The 19,372-nt window shown below is 41.7% G+C and overlaps 1 protein-coding gene across 5 annotated transcripts in view; it reads left to right on the plus strand.

Annotated features, from left to right (window-relative positions):
• The first annotated feature begins 422 nt into the window (after positions 1 to 422).
• Positions 423 to 19,372, plus strand: part of PRDM2 (PR/SET domain 2) — a 117,941-nt gene continuing 98,991 nt past the window's right edge. For 2 of the 5 annotated variants that reach the window (XM_067721044.1, XM_067721055.1), the window contains exon 1: positions 18,631 to 18,727. In XM_067721044.1, coding sequence (XP_067577145.1) covers positions 18,635 to 18,727 — 93 coding nt within the window. In that variant the 5' untranslated portion in view covers positions 18,631 to 18,634. Of the gene's footprint in view, positions 511 to 14,753; positions 14,828 to 18,630; positions 18,728 to 19,372 lie in introns of those variants that run through there. The other 3 variants (XM_067721035.1, XM_067721070.1, XM_067721025.1) reach the window with 3 other exon arrangements.

Below are 19,372 nucleotides of genomic sequence, written 5' to 3' on the forward strand. Positions count from 1 at the left end.
TTTCCTTCACCCTCTGCCTTTTATTAAAGGCTGTGGGTTCTTGCAGTAACTTTCGATCGCGCAGAATCCCAAGCCTTTGGCGCGGACAGACTGGTGGCGGCGAGCCCCGGCGCTGAGCGCTGGGGTCCGCGGGGTCCCCGTGAGGATGGCGCGCGTCGCGGCGCGTGCGGCCCAGGTCGTCGAGCCCGCGAGAACAGAGGTCGGGGCCCCGGGGCGAACACGCCTCTGAACCAGGGCGGCCCGGGTCCGGGCCCTCGGGGTGTGTGCAGCCCGGGTCTGGGCCCTCCGGCAGCGGCGCGTCGGGGTCTGCTCAGCCGGGGGTCGCGGCCCTAGGCTACCGCGCGGGCAGCGCGGGTCCCGGAGGCCGTGCGGCCGGCGCCAACCGACGTCACTTCCGACCGGAGCCAAGATGGCGGAGGCGCGGCCGCGGGCTCCTGGGCCGGCGGAGGGGCGGCGGCGGCTCGGGCGGCGGCACTCGGCGCTCTGAGGCGCGGGGCGCGGCGGGCGCAGGTAAGAGGCGGCCGGGGCGGGTGGCTTCCGGGACGGCGGCGGGCTCGGCGCCGGGACTCTCGTTCCTGCCCGCGAGGAGCGGGGCGGCAGGGGCGACACGCCGGGGACCCGGGCGTGCAGGGCCGGGCGGGCCGGCGGGCGCGCCCCTTCCGAGGTTCCTGTGTCCTGCGCCCGCGGGAGCCTCGGAACGAGGCGCGGCCCGCCGGCAGCCCGGTGGCGGTCCGGGGTCAGTTCGTCCCGCGACGAGCACCTCGGCCCGGCCTTGGGGCCCGGCGCCGGGAAGTAGTAGGGTCCGCTTTGTCGCTGTTGGTTTGCCGCGCGCCCCGCGGGGAGGACGCGTGTGGGCTGCGGGGCGGCGGCGCCGGGCGGGCGGCTGCGACCCCAGCGGGACCCCGGGCGCCCGCGGGTCCCAGGGCCGTTCCAATTTCAAGTCGTCTTGCTTCTCTTTTTTGTGTTGCAGCCGAACGTGTCTCTCACACTTGCGTTCTGAATTTTTGTGTCTCGCGTCTTTGTGTTTCCTCAATCCACAAAGTGTGGTTTAAGCCTGGGAGTGTTCTCCCTCGGTAATCCCATCATAGACCCACCGGTGTTTTTGTTTTTAACAGACGTGCAGTTCTCTCTTACTCATTTTGTTACCAAAGATACCCACGAACCTGTTTTTTCATGGTGGCAAGTGAGACACGAAGTAGACCAAACAGGTCAGCGTCTTTCCCACACCTCCGTGGTTGCTCCCGACCCACACGTGGACCACTGAACCGGGAATAACCCCACATCGACCTGGGAAGCCCACGTTCCCTCAACTACGCAGCTGTGATTTCCCCAGAGAGGACACGCATGCTGGCCCCTCATCTTCCGTTCAGCGTTGCTTTGGGGTTTTGGTTCTATTTCAGAGGTGGAACGCCCTTTGGTGAATCCCAGTTAAGTCTTTAAATCCCTCTAATCAGACTCTAAAATGGTCCTACCCAGAAGGCGATTAAAGTGTTACTTAAAGTTTTTGTTTACTACAGAAAAGCAACCACAGTGTTTAACAAATGGAACCTTTCAGTGATTCTCTTAAGATGCCAGACTTCATCTCCGTTTGATCAGTTGTGTGCAAGTATTGGGGAAATGTAGGCCTTTAAACGTTGGTTGATTTTTTTTTTTTAACATGTTATGAAATGTGCTGTACAAATATTAAGGAGGAGGAACTGAGAGACATATCGTATGTTCCTTTTTAGTAGGGTCTTGCTTTTGAGACGGCATGCAGCTGCCCCTTCATTCTCCAGAAGCTAACTTACACTCATTTGCCCACATTCTTTTACATGTAGAATCTCAGTGTAGGCTTGAGAGGACCTTTAAAGATCGTCCAACTCCCTCATTTCAAGCGATGGAAACTGAGATGGAAATTCATAGCAGGACTAACATTTGTTCACAGGTTCTGGTGTTCCAGGGCTCTTTTTACACATCTTTTTTGGTTTGGTTTAAATAAGTTAATACATTTGTAGTGGTTAGAAAAGTGCCAGGCACGTAGTCATAACACTCAATAGAGGTTCGCTTTTGTTGATTCTGAAGGTGGTTTCTTTCATTGAAAAGTTGGCATATTCACATTTGTTTTTTCTCATTTTGTGGCCAGTTCCTGAAACAATTTGGTATAAATTTGTAATAATGTATTGATATTCGTTTTGTAAGTACAAAACGTAACAAAAGATTCTCACTGTAGGACAATTTGAGAATGGAGAAAAGCACAAAGAAGGAATAGAAATCAGCCATTCCCTTCCCACTCCTCAGATAACCACTGTGAACATTTTGGCAGACCTCATTCTCCTCCCTGTCTCTCTTGGTGTGCAAGAGTATTTCTTTCCTTGTATATATTTATTCACTTCTATGTATTTACATTTGCTACAGTATTGATATCATATATACTGTTTGTCTTCCCTTACGATATTGTGAGCATATATCCAAGCCACTAAATCTTATTCAATATGATTTTTAATGGCTATGTCATATATGCACTGGCCATAATTTATTTATCAATTCCGTATTGATCAGTAAGGTTTCTATAGCCTGAGATTTTCTTTTCGTTAAGATTTGTTTAAAAGGTTTTTCTATTGTGAATTTTAAAGTTCTGTCATCTTTTAAGATACGTGAGAATGTAAATTCTGTTTTTTAGCCTCTAAACACTCATTCTTCCTGCCAATGCAGTTTTAAGAAATAGCACTCCATTTCAGCTCCCTTTTTTTTTTTTGCGGTACGTGGGCCTCTCTCTGTTGTGGCCTCTCCCGTTGCGGAGCACAGGCTCTGGACACGCAGGCTCAGTGGCCATGGCTCACGGGCCCAGCTGCTCTGCGGCATGTGGGATCTTCCTGGACCGGGGCACGAACCCGTGTCCCCTGCATCGGCAGGTGGACTCTCAACCACTGCGCCACCAGAGAAGCCCTCAGCTCCCTTTTATTCTCCTCCTTCAGCCGGGTCTGTGCAGTTACATACATATATCTGCACGAATATTCTTTTGATGATTATTTTACGTTAGATGTTTATTTATTCATGGGGCTGTTTCTTTAAGCTGCCCATCTCTTTTCAAGTTCCAGATCTGATTTACAAACCTTTTAAGTCCTGTTAAATCATAGACTTTCTGGGATGGAAAGCACCTTAGGTTATTTACTAGTTTCATGTCTTCTGACTTGATTTTCATGCTATTTTTAATCCCCATGCAGAAGAAAAAAAGCCTGTGGGCTGCACTAGAAAACTCCACAGTGGGGACTGAAAAGGGAGTAGGTGGACAGTGGGGGAAAATTGTCAAGCTTGCGTGGCAACGTGTAGATCCAGGGAGTTTCCAAATGATGGGGATGTTACCCGACAGAGACTACTACTGATACTGCTGACGTGTGTCCAGGGCTGTGCCGTTTGCCTGGAGCTCCTCAGTTATGCTGTCACTCCTCCCGGCACTTGGTGAGAGGTCTGGGGTCCTGTTCTGGCTCTTTACTTTTGAAGTTAGTTGTTTATAGTTAGAGCCGATAAGATCATCTGAAGGCAGTACTTAGGTTCCACTAAAGCAGGGTTTCTTGGCCTCAACATGGTTGACTTTGGGGTTGGGTAATTTGTGTGGGCTGACCTGTACCTTGTAGGATGTTTGGCAGCACCCCTAACCTCTACGCCCCAGATGCCAGTGGCACCTCCGCCAGGTGTGACAGTCGACAGAGTCTCCAGGCATTACCAGATGTCCGTCCCTTGTGGGGGCAAAATCGCCCCAGTTCGCAGCCACTGCATTAAAGGAAAGTCCATCAGACTGGGTGGTTGAATCATTGAAGCGGTTTATGGAATCACTGTAGTCACAGAACTGGAAGAATATACTATTCAACGCATGGTTAACCTCAGGTCCCCACTGAAGCCAGGGAATGGACCTACTGTGGAAGTTCTTTCCTGAGTTTGGTTTTATGACTTTGTTGAATGGTCACTTTCAGAAATTTTGCTTTGGCGTCCCTTTCATGGCAAGAGGTAAAGCAATGTGAGGTAACCTGGAAACTACGGAGGAGTTTTCATGACATAGGATCAGCGTTCCCAGTGTGTAGGTTAAATTATTAGGAATTTTAAATAAATTTGCATAGAGTTGATACCTGGTGAATAATTTAAGCTTGTGGTCTGTTATACTGAATAACACGGAAACAATGGTCTTTCCTAGAAAATGAGACTTAGTGAAGCAACCCCTTAAAAACTGATGATAAAAGTCTAGTTTTTCTAAAATCTTTTTTTTTTTTTAAACCACCGGTTCAGGGTTATGCACTGAAAGTGATAAATTTGTCCTGAAGAAATAAAGTTTACTGTTGAAGTGCTTACTAACTATTACTTTATAATTTAGAGATAGGTTATTGATTTTTATGGCAAACATGCAACTTCCCCTGGGGAAAAAAAGTATAAGTTGTCAAATCTTTATTTGAATTATTTAAAAGAACAGTATAGATTGAAATTTTATCGAGGAATAAGTAATCTTTAATCAGTAGTAATAGTAATAATAATAATAATGAGTAATTTAGCACTTAACAGATAAATAAAGCGGAAAAGAAGAGACGTGCTCTTGGACCACATTTGGTAATGGGCTGGTTTTCTGAATTACAGGGTATCTGAATGTACAGAATCACATTCATGCACTGGGATGAATGCATGTGTCATTTAGATATTCTTTCTTAAAGAGAATGCCTTTCATCCCCCACCCTGACTTCCCTGAAGCATGTATTAGAGTTATTGTATGTAATAAATCTGGTTCATTTGGAGTGAATTATACTTACAATATTTTTCTCAGTACTATATAATCCTTATTCTTAGGGTCTTGGTTCACGTCATCTACTCTGTTTTCATTTATTAGTCATTTGGAGCCTGCAGTAAAGGAGGTTTCACTGAATACTTATATATTGGCCAGCCATTTTGGTGAAAAACGTATTTTGTAGCTCTTGCAATAAATCATATGATAGGCTTTGCTTTGGAAGAGCTAAATTACTTCTTGGCACAGTTTGCCTGAAATATGGAAAGCTAAGTGCAACTGTTAGTTTGATTACGGTGGGCAGCCTGTCTGGAAATTGGCGAAACTTACAGATTTTACATGTGCACATAAGTAGTTCCACTAAGACTTCATTAAACTCTGGTGGGAAAATTCTGTGGCATTTTGAAATAATTTAAATGATGCCATCAATATTTGAAGAGAATTGTGAGATTCACCAAACCTTATATATCAGTATGAATTCTGCACATTTCATAAGACCTTACTAAGGCAGTGTAAGTTAGGCATAAATTGGAGTATCAGTATAAAAATGAGATTCTAAATGTTTCCCATTCCGTGAGTCTTATTTTAGGGACTTTGCCGTAATTCTGAGAGGCCTAATTTTGAAGTACATCTGAAAGTAGGAATTTTAAAAAGAAGGACTCTTGGGATAAATTTAGATTCTTCATTGTGAAGCTCTGTTACCTCTGTTAGAGGTTGTTGAGCAGGTCAGGTCACTTGTTCTGGTGATAAATATTGTATCAGTGCAATTCCCTGGTAATTTATTTGAGCGCTACCTCGATATACAGAATAAACTATCTCACAGATCAAGCGCAGGGACTTCGTTATTTCTGGCCGTGGTAGGGGTAGGACAGTTATCTTCTCTCTCTTCTTCCTGTTTGAAAAGTGTGGACAGTGATTACTTCTGTCTTTTCCTGGGATGTTTTAAGAAGAATAGGTGAATATGTGAGCAATTTGAGATACTTTAGGTTTTTCAGAAACATTAATAGCGTTTTTCTTAGACACCTGTTTAATGTAATAGGTATTGAGGGATAACGCGGCAGTTATTTTCAAGAGAAACACTTCCAAGTTATCTCTCAGTCCTAAAGGTTTTTGGCCTGTCCCATCCTCCCCCTACTGAACATGGTGGAGGGGGCGACTTTTTCTCCTAGTTTTTTCCACGCCTTTTGCACAAAGGCCAGTCCTTCACCTTCTACTCTTCTCTCTGGATAATTTTTCTCTTGGCAGTTTCCTCTGTCCCTAGGCACCCCCTTGTGGCTGAAGACTTTTAAATCTCTGTCCCCCCACCTTGAAGGCAGTCTGTGGTGGGACCTTTTTTTCCCGTTTGATGGAAGCAGCTTCCCCTGAATGTCTGGCCTCTCCTCAGAGCCTCTAACATGGAACTCACCACCTTCCACTTAAATGCCATCCCTACTCCTGGCTGCCCTGTCTTTAAAATGTACACATTCTTCTTGTCAGTCACATTCCAGATTTTGAACTCATCTTCACCATCTCTTTTTACCTCCTGTTCAGTTAGAAAACACATTCTGTTCATTCTTCCTCTGCAGTGCTAGTCATATTTTTTGTTTCTTTTCAGCTGTCATCTGTGTTTCAAACCTTTATCGCTTATCATCCAGATTCTTAACCGGCTTGCCTGGCCCCAGTCTTTCTGGCTGCCCTTTCCTCTCCTGCCTCCTCACTCTTTCCTGTCAATTTAACCTTCCTAAACTGTTAGGCATTGCTTTGTTTGTGGCAGTTCTCCGTCGGAAACTCCTCTGGGGCAAGTTGCCCACCCCAGGTGGCCGAAGCTGCCTTGCTGATGGGCAGTCCTGAAAGCAGGCTCTTTCCCTGGCCTCCTGCCTGCATACGTTCACCGGCGGCTCTGCTTTTAAGTAATCCCTCTTCCGTCTTTCTCTGAAGACCCTCAGGGCCTGTGGAGTGGGTCAGGAGGGAGGCTGGGTGGACAATAACTCCTCCCTCACTACCTGGGGAACGAACGTTACACACAGGCCAAGTTTACTTTTAACCTGGAACTTAAACGCCCCTAGAACTATCCCATCTAGCCTATCACTGCTCTGCACAGACCCTCACTTGAGTGGCACTGGCTGGCTTACTATAGCCGATGGTACCAAGGGGTTGTCTTTCATCCTCTGTATCATACATGGGGGGCGGGCATTCCTCTTTACCTTGAAACAAGAATCACAAATAATTTATTTTGAGGAAACATACTTCCCTTTAAACAATAAAAATCCATGTGTGTACAGAGCTTCTTAAACTGTAGAGCAGTACACAGACATTACTCTGCAAACAGTAGGTGTTGCTGTTATTATAAAATGCTCTTGAGAACAGAAATAGTTACATATTTAGAGGATAGGCTCCAAACCTCAGTTTTATTTAAAGTAGAAGAGTCACTCCCTACCAGAATAATAATAAACTCTTGGGAGAAGACCTCTAGGATCTCGTGGTGATTGTGAGCCCGCCATCTTAGTGAAATCTAGTTTCAGTTGTCACTTTATGTGGTGTAACTTGTGATTTTGCCCTGTTATTCGCTTATGAATTTCAGAAGCCTCCTTGTCATTTATGTGTAGTTTGTGGAGGCTGAGTTTTCCTATGTATTTTATTGTGTAGGAAAAACCAAAAAAGCTCCGAGCAGCCACGTGTAAGGTGACCTTATTAATGCTCAGAAAGTGAGAAAGTGCATACTTGAGAGCCGGGACGAGAGCCTCACGTTACTGACGCCTTCTTCCCTTTTAAAGGAGATTCAGAAGTATTTTGGGCGTTCTTGAAAATCTCTCAATTTTACATGTTTAATCACATAAGTAACATCTGCATTGGCAGCTCCAGTGGAAGAACAATAACTCAAAGGGCTCAGTTGAGAACTCATTTTATTTTGGGAATTGTGAAGTGAACTGTCACGGGGCATCTTTTGCTTTTAGAAAATTTGTGTTTGATTTGGAAGCTTGGCATTTGAGTGTTAGGAAAGAATCGACTTAATTTTCCTTTTATAATAATTGGAAGTTTTTACACATCTAACATAGGGGAAATGTTAGAGAAGTATCATTTCATAGGAACTTCTTTGAGTTTAATGCTGTTTTGTAGAATATACAGTCAGCAGTTGGTTCAGCTGTCCTTTTCTGGGGAGAGATGGGAGTTGTAATAATGATCTTGAATCTGTGCACAGTTCTCATCAGACAGCGGGGACTCGCTGGAAAGATGGAGAAATGGAAAGCATTTGTAGAATTATTTTAGAAACCCTAAACAAACCCTGAAATTTTTGATGTAATAAATTAAACGTTCAGCATAATATAATGACACAGATGTACACATTTAGTCAAAAGAATAGGGAGAGCGTATAATAGTAGCCATCTATAACAGCAGCAGGTAAATGATGAATAATCAGCAATTGCTATACATTTATTGCTAAACTAGCTCTTTATTAGTGGATGCTTGGAGCAGTGTTTTTTGAAAATTTTCCTTTTAATTTTTTTTTTTTCAAGTGGAGAGATATTCTAAGGGAAGAAAAGAACCCTAAAGTGCCGTAATCTAACTTTGTATTTGTAGTACTCTCCTAGTTTATCTGCTGGTCTCTTATTTAACATTCTACTGTGGTGTTGTTTAACTTAGATGTTTCAAACAAAAACTCTAATCAACCTCGTTGTCTCACCGGAGCTCTGTGGCTCTGAAGCCATTCAAAACAGCGGACCTTCTGGTTTTCCCCTCAGTTCTGCGGAAACTGTTGTAAATATCGAATTATCTCACCTGGAGTAAATTCTCTAATCTCTGCTTCCTTATTTAGGTTGGTGTCAGGACACTGCTCTATGAATTTGGGGAATCAGGCTCAGGGATATTTGCCTGTGGTATTCTGGGCCCATTGAGGAAACCAGTTTATTGAAATGGGAGAAATCACTGGTTTATTTGTGAGCGTTCTGTTCTCTTTGTATCTCTTAATATACACTTTAGGTGGGGAAATTCCTCTGTGTCATATGGTTTGTTATACCATTGCCTTTTGCCTTGGGTGGAAATCATTCTAGAGGGTAAGAAACGTGAGCAGTTTAAAGCAGTAAGAGTTCGTATTCTCTGATTTACCAAAGAATTACCAAATCCTTGCTGTATTCTCAGTCTCTTTACACGCACACACACACACACACCAACACACAGACTCCTTATGCTGAGAATGATAAACGTACCAGTTGTGATGTTTTCCACCTTAGCGTATTTAATTTGGTGATATCGTCTGCTTTTTACAAGGAAGGTTGGGGGTATATATTCTTAAGTGTGAAACCGGATGTTCTGCATGATTATTCTTGTGAAATTTATATATTATTTCAGAAAAGGAAAATGAATGATTTTTCATTTAGCAAATTGCTAGGCAGGTTCAATATTTATGAATTATGTGCTTTTGCTTAATCCAACGAATAGATGCTAAAAGTTTTCATATTGATAGCTAGAGTTTATAGATTGTAACTTGGTGATTCCGTTCTTCTGGTAGGAATTACGAATGGTAGCTTTTTATAGTGAGTACATCAGCTGTGTTTGTTGATAAAAACTGCATTTGAGAAGTTGGCATAATTTAGATATTTTGATTATTTTTCTAGAAGTTTCTGGATTACAAGAATCTTTTGGTTGAGAAAGCTGAGTGTTAAGCACTGTAAATCCCCTCCGTAGAAAGCTCAGTCACCTCTGTGCTTGCTACAATGCTATTCATTTACCATGAGAGCTCCACTGTATGTAGTGATGAGTTTTAGAATAACTTTTTTTATGTAGGTCATAAACTTTCCAAGACTCCTTTTACAAAGTGATATTTTTAAAACTTTTTTTTTTGGCATCTAGTCCATTTTCCAGTGTATTTATGATTTTAAACATTTTGATACAGTCATGCTAGTTCTCTTATTTCTGTTTTACTCTTTGTCCATAAGCTGTGTGTTGCTTCCTGAATCTTAAAAGTTAGTTTCTTCTGAGTCTTGATGTTACAATGTGGGATTTTTTTGTAATCTAAGAGAATAATTATAATATTAGTGACCCCTAAGTGAATGTCGCAAATTTGATTATTTTCCAAATAGCCCAAAAGATTTAAACTGATTCAAAAGAATAATTGTAAAGTAATGATCAGTAACTTATAGGTGAATATGCGAATCAAATGATTATTTTCCTCATTCTTTCCCTTTCCTCCCAGACTTAAACTAATCTTAAAGAATCTGCTATTGCTTTTTCTTTAAAGGCTTTTCATATAGTTTTGTAGGTTTCACAAGTCTACAAAGGACAGGTACGACAGATGGACGTGTTAGACGTATTGCATTAATGTTAGTTTGTTGTCTATCTTTTTTTTTTAATCTGCCTTATCTCAGAGGATGCGTGATAGAGGTATGGCTGGGGCTGCAGAGCCGGTCTGACCCTGGGACTGCATATTTCTATGGGGTTTCCTGCATATTTCTAGATTTTCTAGTCTCTGGCCTCCATGTCAGATGACAGCAGCTTAACAGTTGCTGAGGTTGTCTTGACTTTCTAAGGGACTGGCATTTGAATAAAGACCCTAATTATTTTATTGTTGCTGTATTCATACTGATCATGTATAATCAAATCATCTTTATGGTATTATTAAGCTAAATATTTGTAACGAAGATTTGCCCTAGAATTTGAAAGCAGTATCTTGAAAAGTTAAGTACGTGTATATTATTAAAACCTTGGATCTGTAAAATCAAGGTTAAGCTCTTAGTTTTGTAGGAGTGTATGCTGTTAGTATAGTTGGTGATAGAAATTCACATGCTCTAAATCTGTATATCTGTCTAATATACTTTATCTGAAAAGCGTCAACAGGTAGAATAGAAGGGAAATGTAGACATACTAAAGAAGATTTGGTCAGGCATAGAAATCCAAAAAAGAAACTAAGACAGAATCCAGGGTCAGAGAAGTCCTGGGGATTTTAAGATTTTCATTATTTACCATTGGAAAACTGAAGACACTTAATTATTAAGCATTTTTTAAGGTTTGATGGAATTATTAAGTTTCGGTGATTTCTCTTTGCTTCTACACTGATAGGATTGATACTTCAAGTTCTCACATTTGATAAAACTTAGACCTTGAGATATCTGAGTTAGATAAGGGGGTATATAAATCAATGCTATTGAAGTCAACACTGAATGTGAAAGGTACGTAGAATTGCCAGGCACTTCCACAGGGGTTTTGCAATCCTGGAGGAATCTTAAGGAAGTTATTCCAATGACAATGTTTAGAATCTATAGTTGCTCTAAAATATATTATCATATTGTAGCTAGGACGTGATTACTACAGTTCAGAAGTTCTCCACTGGGAGGGTATCTGGGGACGTGTGTAGGTATTTTTGGTTGTCAGAATGCTCGGAGGGACTGCTGGCATTGATTACGCAGGGCAGTGCTGCGTGGCCTTAATGGAAGGGACAGTCCTGCACAAGAGTTCTCCAGCTCAAAATGCAGTGGTCCTCTGTTGAGAGAGACTGCTAAAATCTCAGTTCTTTTCTTGTAACGTCCCTTGTTTTTAGTATAGTTTAATAAATCTAATTTAAAATATCATTTGAGAAGTCAGTGTCAGATTTGCAATGTTTTTGATTATTGTAAAATATTTTAGATATATAATATGACAGTGTTGTGAGTCAAGAGGGAGAAAGAGGGTCTTCTCTGGTGGCACAGTGATTGAGAGTCCATCTGCCGATGCAGAGGACACGGGTTCGTGCCCCGGTCCAGGAAGATCCCACATCCCGCGGAGCGGCCGGGCCCGTGAGCCATGGCCGCGCGTCAGGAGCCTGTGATCCGCAACGGGAGAGGCCGTGTCAGTGAGAGGCCCGCATACCGCAAAAATAATAATAATAAATAAATAAATAAATAAAAATGTAAAAAAAAAAAAAGAGGGAGAAAGAAAAAAAATGAGGGTGTGGTTTTTAGCAATTAGGATTAGAAGTGATGGGAGGATCTAAGCATACAGGGTAATTGTGAACCCTTAAACAAAGGTGTTACGATCCTCTAGTCTCTGGAAAGAAATGATAGGTGCATTCCTATTTGGACCGAGAAGGAACAGACAGTGTAGAAAGTCAGAGAGAAGATTATTAATATCTGAATTGTATTGTAACTTTTTTACTAAGAAAAAGATTCATTGAGATAAATGGAAGACTAAGATGTTTCCAGTACTTTCATATTTTAGTTATTCAGTTTTAGATGTCACAGTATCTAAGTGGTTTGGTTTGTGCCTGTGAGCCAGCAACTACAAAACGGGAGGAAAAGGAAGGGAAGATGTTTTAAATAAAGAGGGAAAACAGATGACAAGCAGATGGAAAGAAGGAGGCAGCATCTCAGAAAATGGCAGCTCCATTCTTCCATGTCCTTAGGATAAAAACCCTGGTGTCATCCTTCACTTCCTCTCTTTGTTTCATACATAGTATCGAATCTGGCAGCAAATCCTGAGGACTCTATTTTAAAAATAGATCCAGGATCCAATGACTTCTCATATCTCTTCTGCTACCTGGGCCAAGGCACTATCATCTCTTGCCTATATTGGGGCATTAGCCTCCTAAGAGGTCACCCTACCTCCTTACGGTCTCTTTTTAAATCTAAGTCACACTAGGTCACTTCTGCCACCTTAAGCCTCCCAGTGGCTTTCCATCTCTGGTTGGAAAAGCTATAGCCATTCTGGTGAACAGCGCTTACCTTGCGAAGCCTGTCTTAAATCTGCCTCCCCTGTACCCCTCTCCACTCTGTACCATCACCTCCTGCACTAGGCCTCTCCTCCACTGTGTACAGTCTTACTCCCTTACGATGCTCCTCCCCCATCCCTTCCTGACTCTCAGCTCTTCTCCTTCCAGCTTTTAGCAGATGTCCCTTCTCAGTGAGGCCTTCTCTGACCATACTGATGGATTCACAGGCAGTGAGATAGAGACAGTTTAAAATCCCTGTCTCCCTGTCCTTCGTCTCCATGTGCCTCTGTTTTTCTCTGAAGCACTTTCATTGTCTGACTCACTGCACATTTTACTTGCTTATTTGTTTACTGTGGTCTCCTTCCTGAGAGGGCAGGGATCCGTGTGCTCACTGTTCAAAAGCAGAGCTTGGCACATAGTAGGTGCAAGGTGAGGCAAGAGTAAAAAGCTGGTGAAACATGGTTAAGAAACCATAGCAGAAACCAACATTCTGATACTGTGGCGGAGTTATCTTAACTTCCTTGAGTTTGTGTCGTTAGTTGAGAGACTAACCTTGTGAAAATTAACAGAGCTGATTTATTTGATGGTAGCGCAGTGCCTGCTGGTCTTAGAAGAAGCTTCATAAATGATACTGATGATTCTTGTGAGAAGGAAAAGGCAAACCAAGGGAAATGATAAAGCATCTTTCCAAAGATCTTTTTCATTAAAACATTTGCATTTTACTGCAGGTTTTTTCTCAAAGCGAACTCTTCGTGGCCATCATTAGTAAATCCACCTCTGAAAGTTTAGTGAGAGGGCAGATGAAACCCCTGCCATTTCGTTCACTTCTGGAGCCCTAAGGTGTCACGCAAGATCCTCCTGGTGGAACTGTACGGCTGTCAGTAGGCATTTGGTAGAGGGGGTCGGGCGTGCACGCCTCAGGGGCCACTAATCTCATCACTGTTTGACAAATACACGTTTTAAACTTTATGATGATTTCAAGTCTCATAGAAAAGGATGGATTATATTCAATAAAGGATGTATATACTAAGGAAGGACATGTTAAAAATACGTGAGAAAGATGCGTAATGTTAAAATTTAAAGGAATGGACTTCATGGGTTAACCACCAGTTTTCTGAAATTGTATTCACTGAGTATTTACTTCATAAAAGTTTATATTTGTATAGCACTGAGCTCTCTAACAAATTCCAAGTTATCAAATACATTCCCTGTGCCGGTTATGAATAAAAACTAGTTCAGGTGACCAGGCCCTAGCTTAAATATAGTTCCTTTGTTAAAGGTGATCCAGGTGAGTGTGGTTAAAGAGCTCAAGAAAAAAAAAAACCCCAAACGATCCATATTAATGAAATGGGGTGAAATGTCAAAGCACTATTCTTTAGGATAGTGGGCAGGCTATCTGCCCAGTGGCAGGTATATTCTCGGGCGAATAATGTCCCTGAATTACACTTTCTTTGGTTTATTAGCAGTTAGAACATGAAGTTACAATGTGAGCAGAGTCTTGTGGGTCTAGGAAGAAAACATAAATATAGGTAAATTCGTGAAGAAATAGAATTATGCTTAATGATGTGTATGTATACATGCTGAAAACAAAAATATTACAGTGGAAGTGCTACTCTCATGATTTTCATATATTATGAATGACATCAAATGACTTCTAAGAGAGAACGTTGCAGAAAGGACCATCTTCATAGGTTGTTATCTAGAGACAGGTATGTCATTTGCATTTCCAAGAAATGATTTTGTCGTCTTGTTACTATACTCTGAATAAATTGAAGAAAAATTTTAAAGGAATAAGTGTAGGTCTTTCCAAACAGCTTTTATTAAAACATTTGCATTTTACTTCAAAGTTTTCATTCTTTTCCTCAAAGAGAACTCTCCATGGAAATGTTAGTAAATCCACCTTTCTACTTCAGGAACTTGAAAAACACAATAACTATACGTTATTGTGTTTTTCTAACTGTGTTTGTATTCAACACAGTATTGATATAAGTAAAAGAAGAACATTTACATTGCATAATAAGTTACTCAGCACTGCTTTGTGTTTCTGTTAACAAAGCTAATTTATTTCTTCTTAGGGATGATTCCGTTGCAAAGCAAAAATTTGATGTCATTCTAATGAGTCTGCTTTCAATTGTAGAGTACAGTGAAGCCTCAGTAAAGAATAGTAAGACATCTATTTTATTGTAGATAATAAATCTGCAAAGTAAGTTCTCAGCATATATTGAAGTTGATCTGGCACGGAGTTGCTTTATGAATAGCCCTTTGAGCAAACTCTGCAGTTCTGTGTGTAGTTTTAAATCACTGTCAATTTGTAGGCAGGTACATATCACAATTGTCTGTTTTTCTTTTTAGGGCTCATGTAATCAAAGAAGTTTCTTTGTTGTGTGTATCTTTTCAGAACACAACAGGAATTGAAAATGAATCAGGTGAGTTTAAAAATAAGAATTTATACAAATACATTACCTAGATGTTAGACCAGTTCTTGATTTTTAAAAGATAGTAACACACACCTTCATTCCTCCCAGATTTTCCTTTCTGTTTCTTAATACCATTCATTAGTTCATCATTTTCATAGTGTGTGTTTGTTCGTGGAGTGTGCATTGTTTTGGCATGAGTTGGCTTTTCTGTGGAACCCTGAGTAGAGGACTCATTCTTAGGGACCTTAGTTCAGACTTTCTTTTTTTACCTTCCCTGCCACACTCTAGTGTTATTTTTTTGTTTTGAAGCTTATTAAGCTTTCATTTTTAGTACTTTTTATTTTGTAATAACCCATTGGTTGCACAGGGAAAATTGGAAGTTATTTTTAGAGACCAAAACTGAATGGGAAACTTTAAGCTTTCTGTCCTTGAAAAACCCGTTTAGAGGGCTTCCCTGGTGGCACAGTGGTTGAGAGTCCGCCTGCCGATGCAGGGGACGCGGGTTCGTGCCCCGGTCCGGGAAGATCCCACATGCTGCGGAGCGGCTGGGCCCGTGAGCCATGGCTGCTGAGCCTGCGCGTCTGGAGCCTGTGCTCCGCAACGGGAGAGGCCACAACAGTGAGAGGCCCGTGTACCGCAAAAAAAACCCCCCAAAACAAAACAAAACAAAAACCCGTTTAGAATAAAAACAAGAGGGCAGATATTGAAATGTAAGATGTATTTCTCCTTACAGGAGGGTGTGGGGTTACCTGGAGATTAAACAATTCTGTATTTCTGTAGCCTCAAGGGTGTTCTGATAAGTAGAACCAGTTATATAGATTTCATATGCTCTAAAGTAGGGTTCTTATTTTCTGGTCTTAATGTCGTTTCACTTGCAGTTCTAGAAATGTATGGATGTCAGAAACATTCTCTTTTGAAATCTTTATAAAACTCTTTTTTTAAAAATATGAAGGACAGAACTTAAAAGTGTGTAGTCTGTAATTTTTGGTGTTTAGCTTAAAACTATCAGGCTTGAAAACATTTTGTACTCTCAATCAACTGAAACTTCGGACACCTTTTTTTACCATTTACAGGTGCGTCTAACTGGAGCTCACAACTCCAATTTCATTAAGTGACCAAGTTTAATGAATTCAGTCCTGTGTTGGGGTTGAGAGGTGTGAAGTTTTTGGAATGGATTCTTTTGATTTCTTTTCATTACTTTCTTTATCAAAAATGCGTTGATTTTAATGCAGAGGACTATACATCATAAAAAACGAATCTGGCAAACACATGGGGCACATGGTTGCTATTATTTTAAAGCTTGCAGATTTACTGACATGCTTTTGAAGGCAAATTATTTTTGAAATGGTGAGATGGGGGAGGGAAAAGAGAACAGAATGGATTTTTCATAGTCACTGTCCTTCAAAGTTATGTGCGGATATATGTCGTAGAGTTCATTTATTTTCCTTTTTTAAGATTGAGTCTTAATGCTGACCTGGTCTCCCCATGGAACTTGCTTTCCTCCTGCCTCGGAGCTGTTGCTAGAAGAGTCTCGATTCTGGAATGGAATGATGGTGAATGCTTCCAAAGTGGAATCTAAATACTGACATCACTTAGGTTACATCACTCTTCAACAGCCACTTACTTCAGGTGGCTAACTGTGCTAAGCTAATAACATTTCATTTCGAATGTATTTAGACCTGTTTGACGCCTCACACTTTCGCTTTAATATTCCACTTGTATCAAAAGGACTTGTGTTTGAAGAAAGTCCACATGCCATTCAAAAGAGTCGTGGTAATAACCGTTTCTTTTTTTGTCTCTCTTACAATTTGGTTTTGCTCTTGACAAGTTTTAATATCAGATCTACAGAGGACTGCCTTTGATACCAAATGCCAAATATCAGTGGGGAAGTGTCCTCTTATGTTTCTAGTGGCTAGCACATTTTCTGATTTGGGTGTCATTTAAATGCTCTGGTAGCAGTGAAACTTTTATTTGGATTATAAAAATTGTCCGCTTTTTATGAGTAAAATTTTCAGCATCATTAGTTATATTTTTATTATTTGAGGAGTATTAGTCCCATGATATTGAGACCTGATTACTATAGCATGACATACAATCTATGAGTGTTTTTCAGTAATTGTCCCAGTGATTCTTAAAAATTAAGAATTGTTTCAGGACACTTCATGTTTTTCCCTCTTGTATTTATTCTTATTTTCAGCCAGTGAAATTGAGCAGTAAGTGCTTGAAAAGCTTCAAAACAACTACACAAAAATTCAGATATTAAAAAAGTTTTAACTTGAACCAGATTGATTTTTAATTAAAATCTTGATGGTGAGTTTAGGGTTAGATTTTTCTCTCTAGGGACTTGATCAGCATTGCTTTGGTGAATTGTAGCTGTCAGATCTGTCTCTTATGATTGGTGTAGTTTCTAAGACAATAGCACAGAATCTTTCATTCATACATGCCTGACAGTTGAGTTTTAGGGACCAAAGGATCCCAGGAGTGAGCATACCATATTGTTTACAAGTGAGTCCTTTAGGAGAAACAGCAGAGTCCAAAGCCTCCTGGCATTTTAAACACTGACTGTTGAAGCAGCAGTTTGAACTGCTGTCTTATCAATATGTTTCAAGTCGTTCCTGGTATGGCTAGCCGGGCTCTCCCTCCACTCTCAGCCCTGGGCTCCACAGAGCTCCAGACCCACATGCTTTTTGTCCTTCATTCTCTTTCTGTCTGTTCGCAGCACTTAGCCCCTTCTTACTATCTCTTCTCTTTCTAATTTAGAATCCAGCCTTTGCAGCCACTGTATCTCCTCCCCTCACTCTCCATTTTCTTTTCTTTCCACTTTCAAATCACAGATATCCTTTACTTGCTTCATTGTCATTCCACACCCGTCCCTATTAACTTGGAGTTGTTCCACTATTCTTCTTATCTTTTCCTAGATTTATCTAGGAGAATCCAGAACTTTATAAATGGCTGTCTCATGGACAGAGAGTTTAGAATGCTTTACTTTATAGAGCATCCAAGGTGAGCAAAGTTCCGTAATGCACATAAGCTCACAGTCCCTTAAAGTAGGTGTTCTGGGGTTTAATGCCACTTGCTGCCTAGTGAGCGCTTAACCAACACGCCAGGCACCGCGATGCGTATTACAGATATAGTCTTTCAATTCAGTCTTTTGCAACCACTCTATGGAGAGTAGGTATCATAACTATTTTATGGATGAAGACATTAAGGCCAGAGGCCTGTGATCACTCAAACAGTAAGTGATAGAGCTCTGATTCACTCAGACTCAATCTGAATCTGATTCTGATTCAGGCCAGTCAGATTCCAAAGCCCAGGAGTTCTTGGTCACCATGCTATACTGCTGTACCGGTCAGGATAAGCTGTGTTATGCTGCACTTACAGACGGGCAGCTCCAAAATCTCAGGGTCTTACACAGCAACCTTTTCTTTCTTGTTCTTGCTGCACATCCAGTGTGGATCTGCTATTTCAGTTGCTTAAGAACCAAGGGTGATGGAGGCTTTGTCTCAGTACTTGTTTCTTCTTCTTCTGCTTAACTGGCTAGAGTTACTCCCATGGTTGCATTGAACTTAAAACTCAAGTGGGGAAAGCAGTGCAAACCCATCAGGTGCTTGGGAGGAGAAGAGAACTGTAATATTTAGGTACAGCCCCAGTGATTTTTTTTTTCCTGCTTTATTGAGATATAATTGACATATAGCATTGTGTAAGTTTAAGCCCTAATGGTTTAATACTGCCGTCTTGATTACTAACTTTTAAAGAATCTTTATGTAACTCAAATTGTTACTAATATATGAAACTTTCTATCAGTGTAGTAGTTTTATGATTGCAGCATGTCTGTATACTGATCAGTCATCTATGGCAAGGGTCCCCAGCCCCTGGGCGGCAGACCGGAATTGGGCCGCACGGCAGGAGGTGAGTGGTGGGCAAGTGAGCGAAGCTTCATCTGCGGCTCCCCACTGCTCCCCACCACTCCCCACCGCTCCGCATCGCTCCCCACCTCTCCCCATCACTCCCCACCTCTCCCCACCGCTCTGCATCGCTCCCCACTGCTCCCCACCGCTCCCCACTGCTCCCCACCGCTCTCCACCGCTCCCCACTCTTCCCCATTGCTCCCCACTGCTCCCCATCGCTCACGTTCCCGCCTGAACCACTCTCCCCACCGCCCCCGTGGAAAAAATTGTCTTCCACAAAACTGGTCCCTGGTGCCAAAAAGGTTGGGGACCACTGGTCTGTGGTATTGCCAGTAATCAGTAGCAAAGCAATTTAGTGTTCCAAACTTGTTTTAAAGTTTTACTTACTAAAACAACAGAAGAAGCTTTTAATCACTGATGCTGCAGATCCAACCCTGAGAATTGTGATAAGCCCTCAGAATAATGGAAAGATCCATATTCCATTACTGTAGCTGTTCTGAATGTTCTCTCATCCGCTCATGCATCCTGCATAGACTGCATCCCAGTGTGTTCTGCCTGCAGGGAACTGGGTAGGCAAGGGCTCAGCTTTGTAACACAGAGTTTTAGAGGGAGACAGTTAAAAAGCAGGATGACAAGCAAGATAATT

The sequence above is a fragment of the Pseudorca crassidens genome, chromosome 2, assembly GCF_039906515.1.
Source record: "Pseudorca crassidens isolate mPseCra1 chromosome 2, mPseCra1.hap1, whole genome shotgun sequence".
NCBI classification, from domain to species: Eukaryota; Metazoa; Chordata; class Mammalia; order Artiodactyla; family Delphinidae; genus Pseudorca; species Pseudorca crassidens.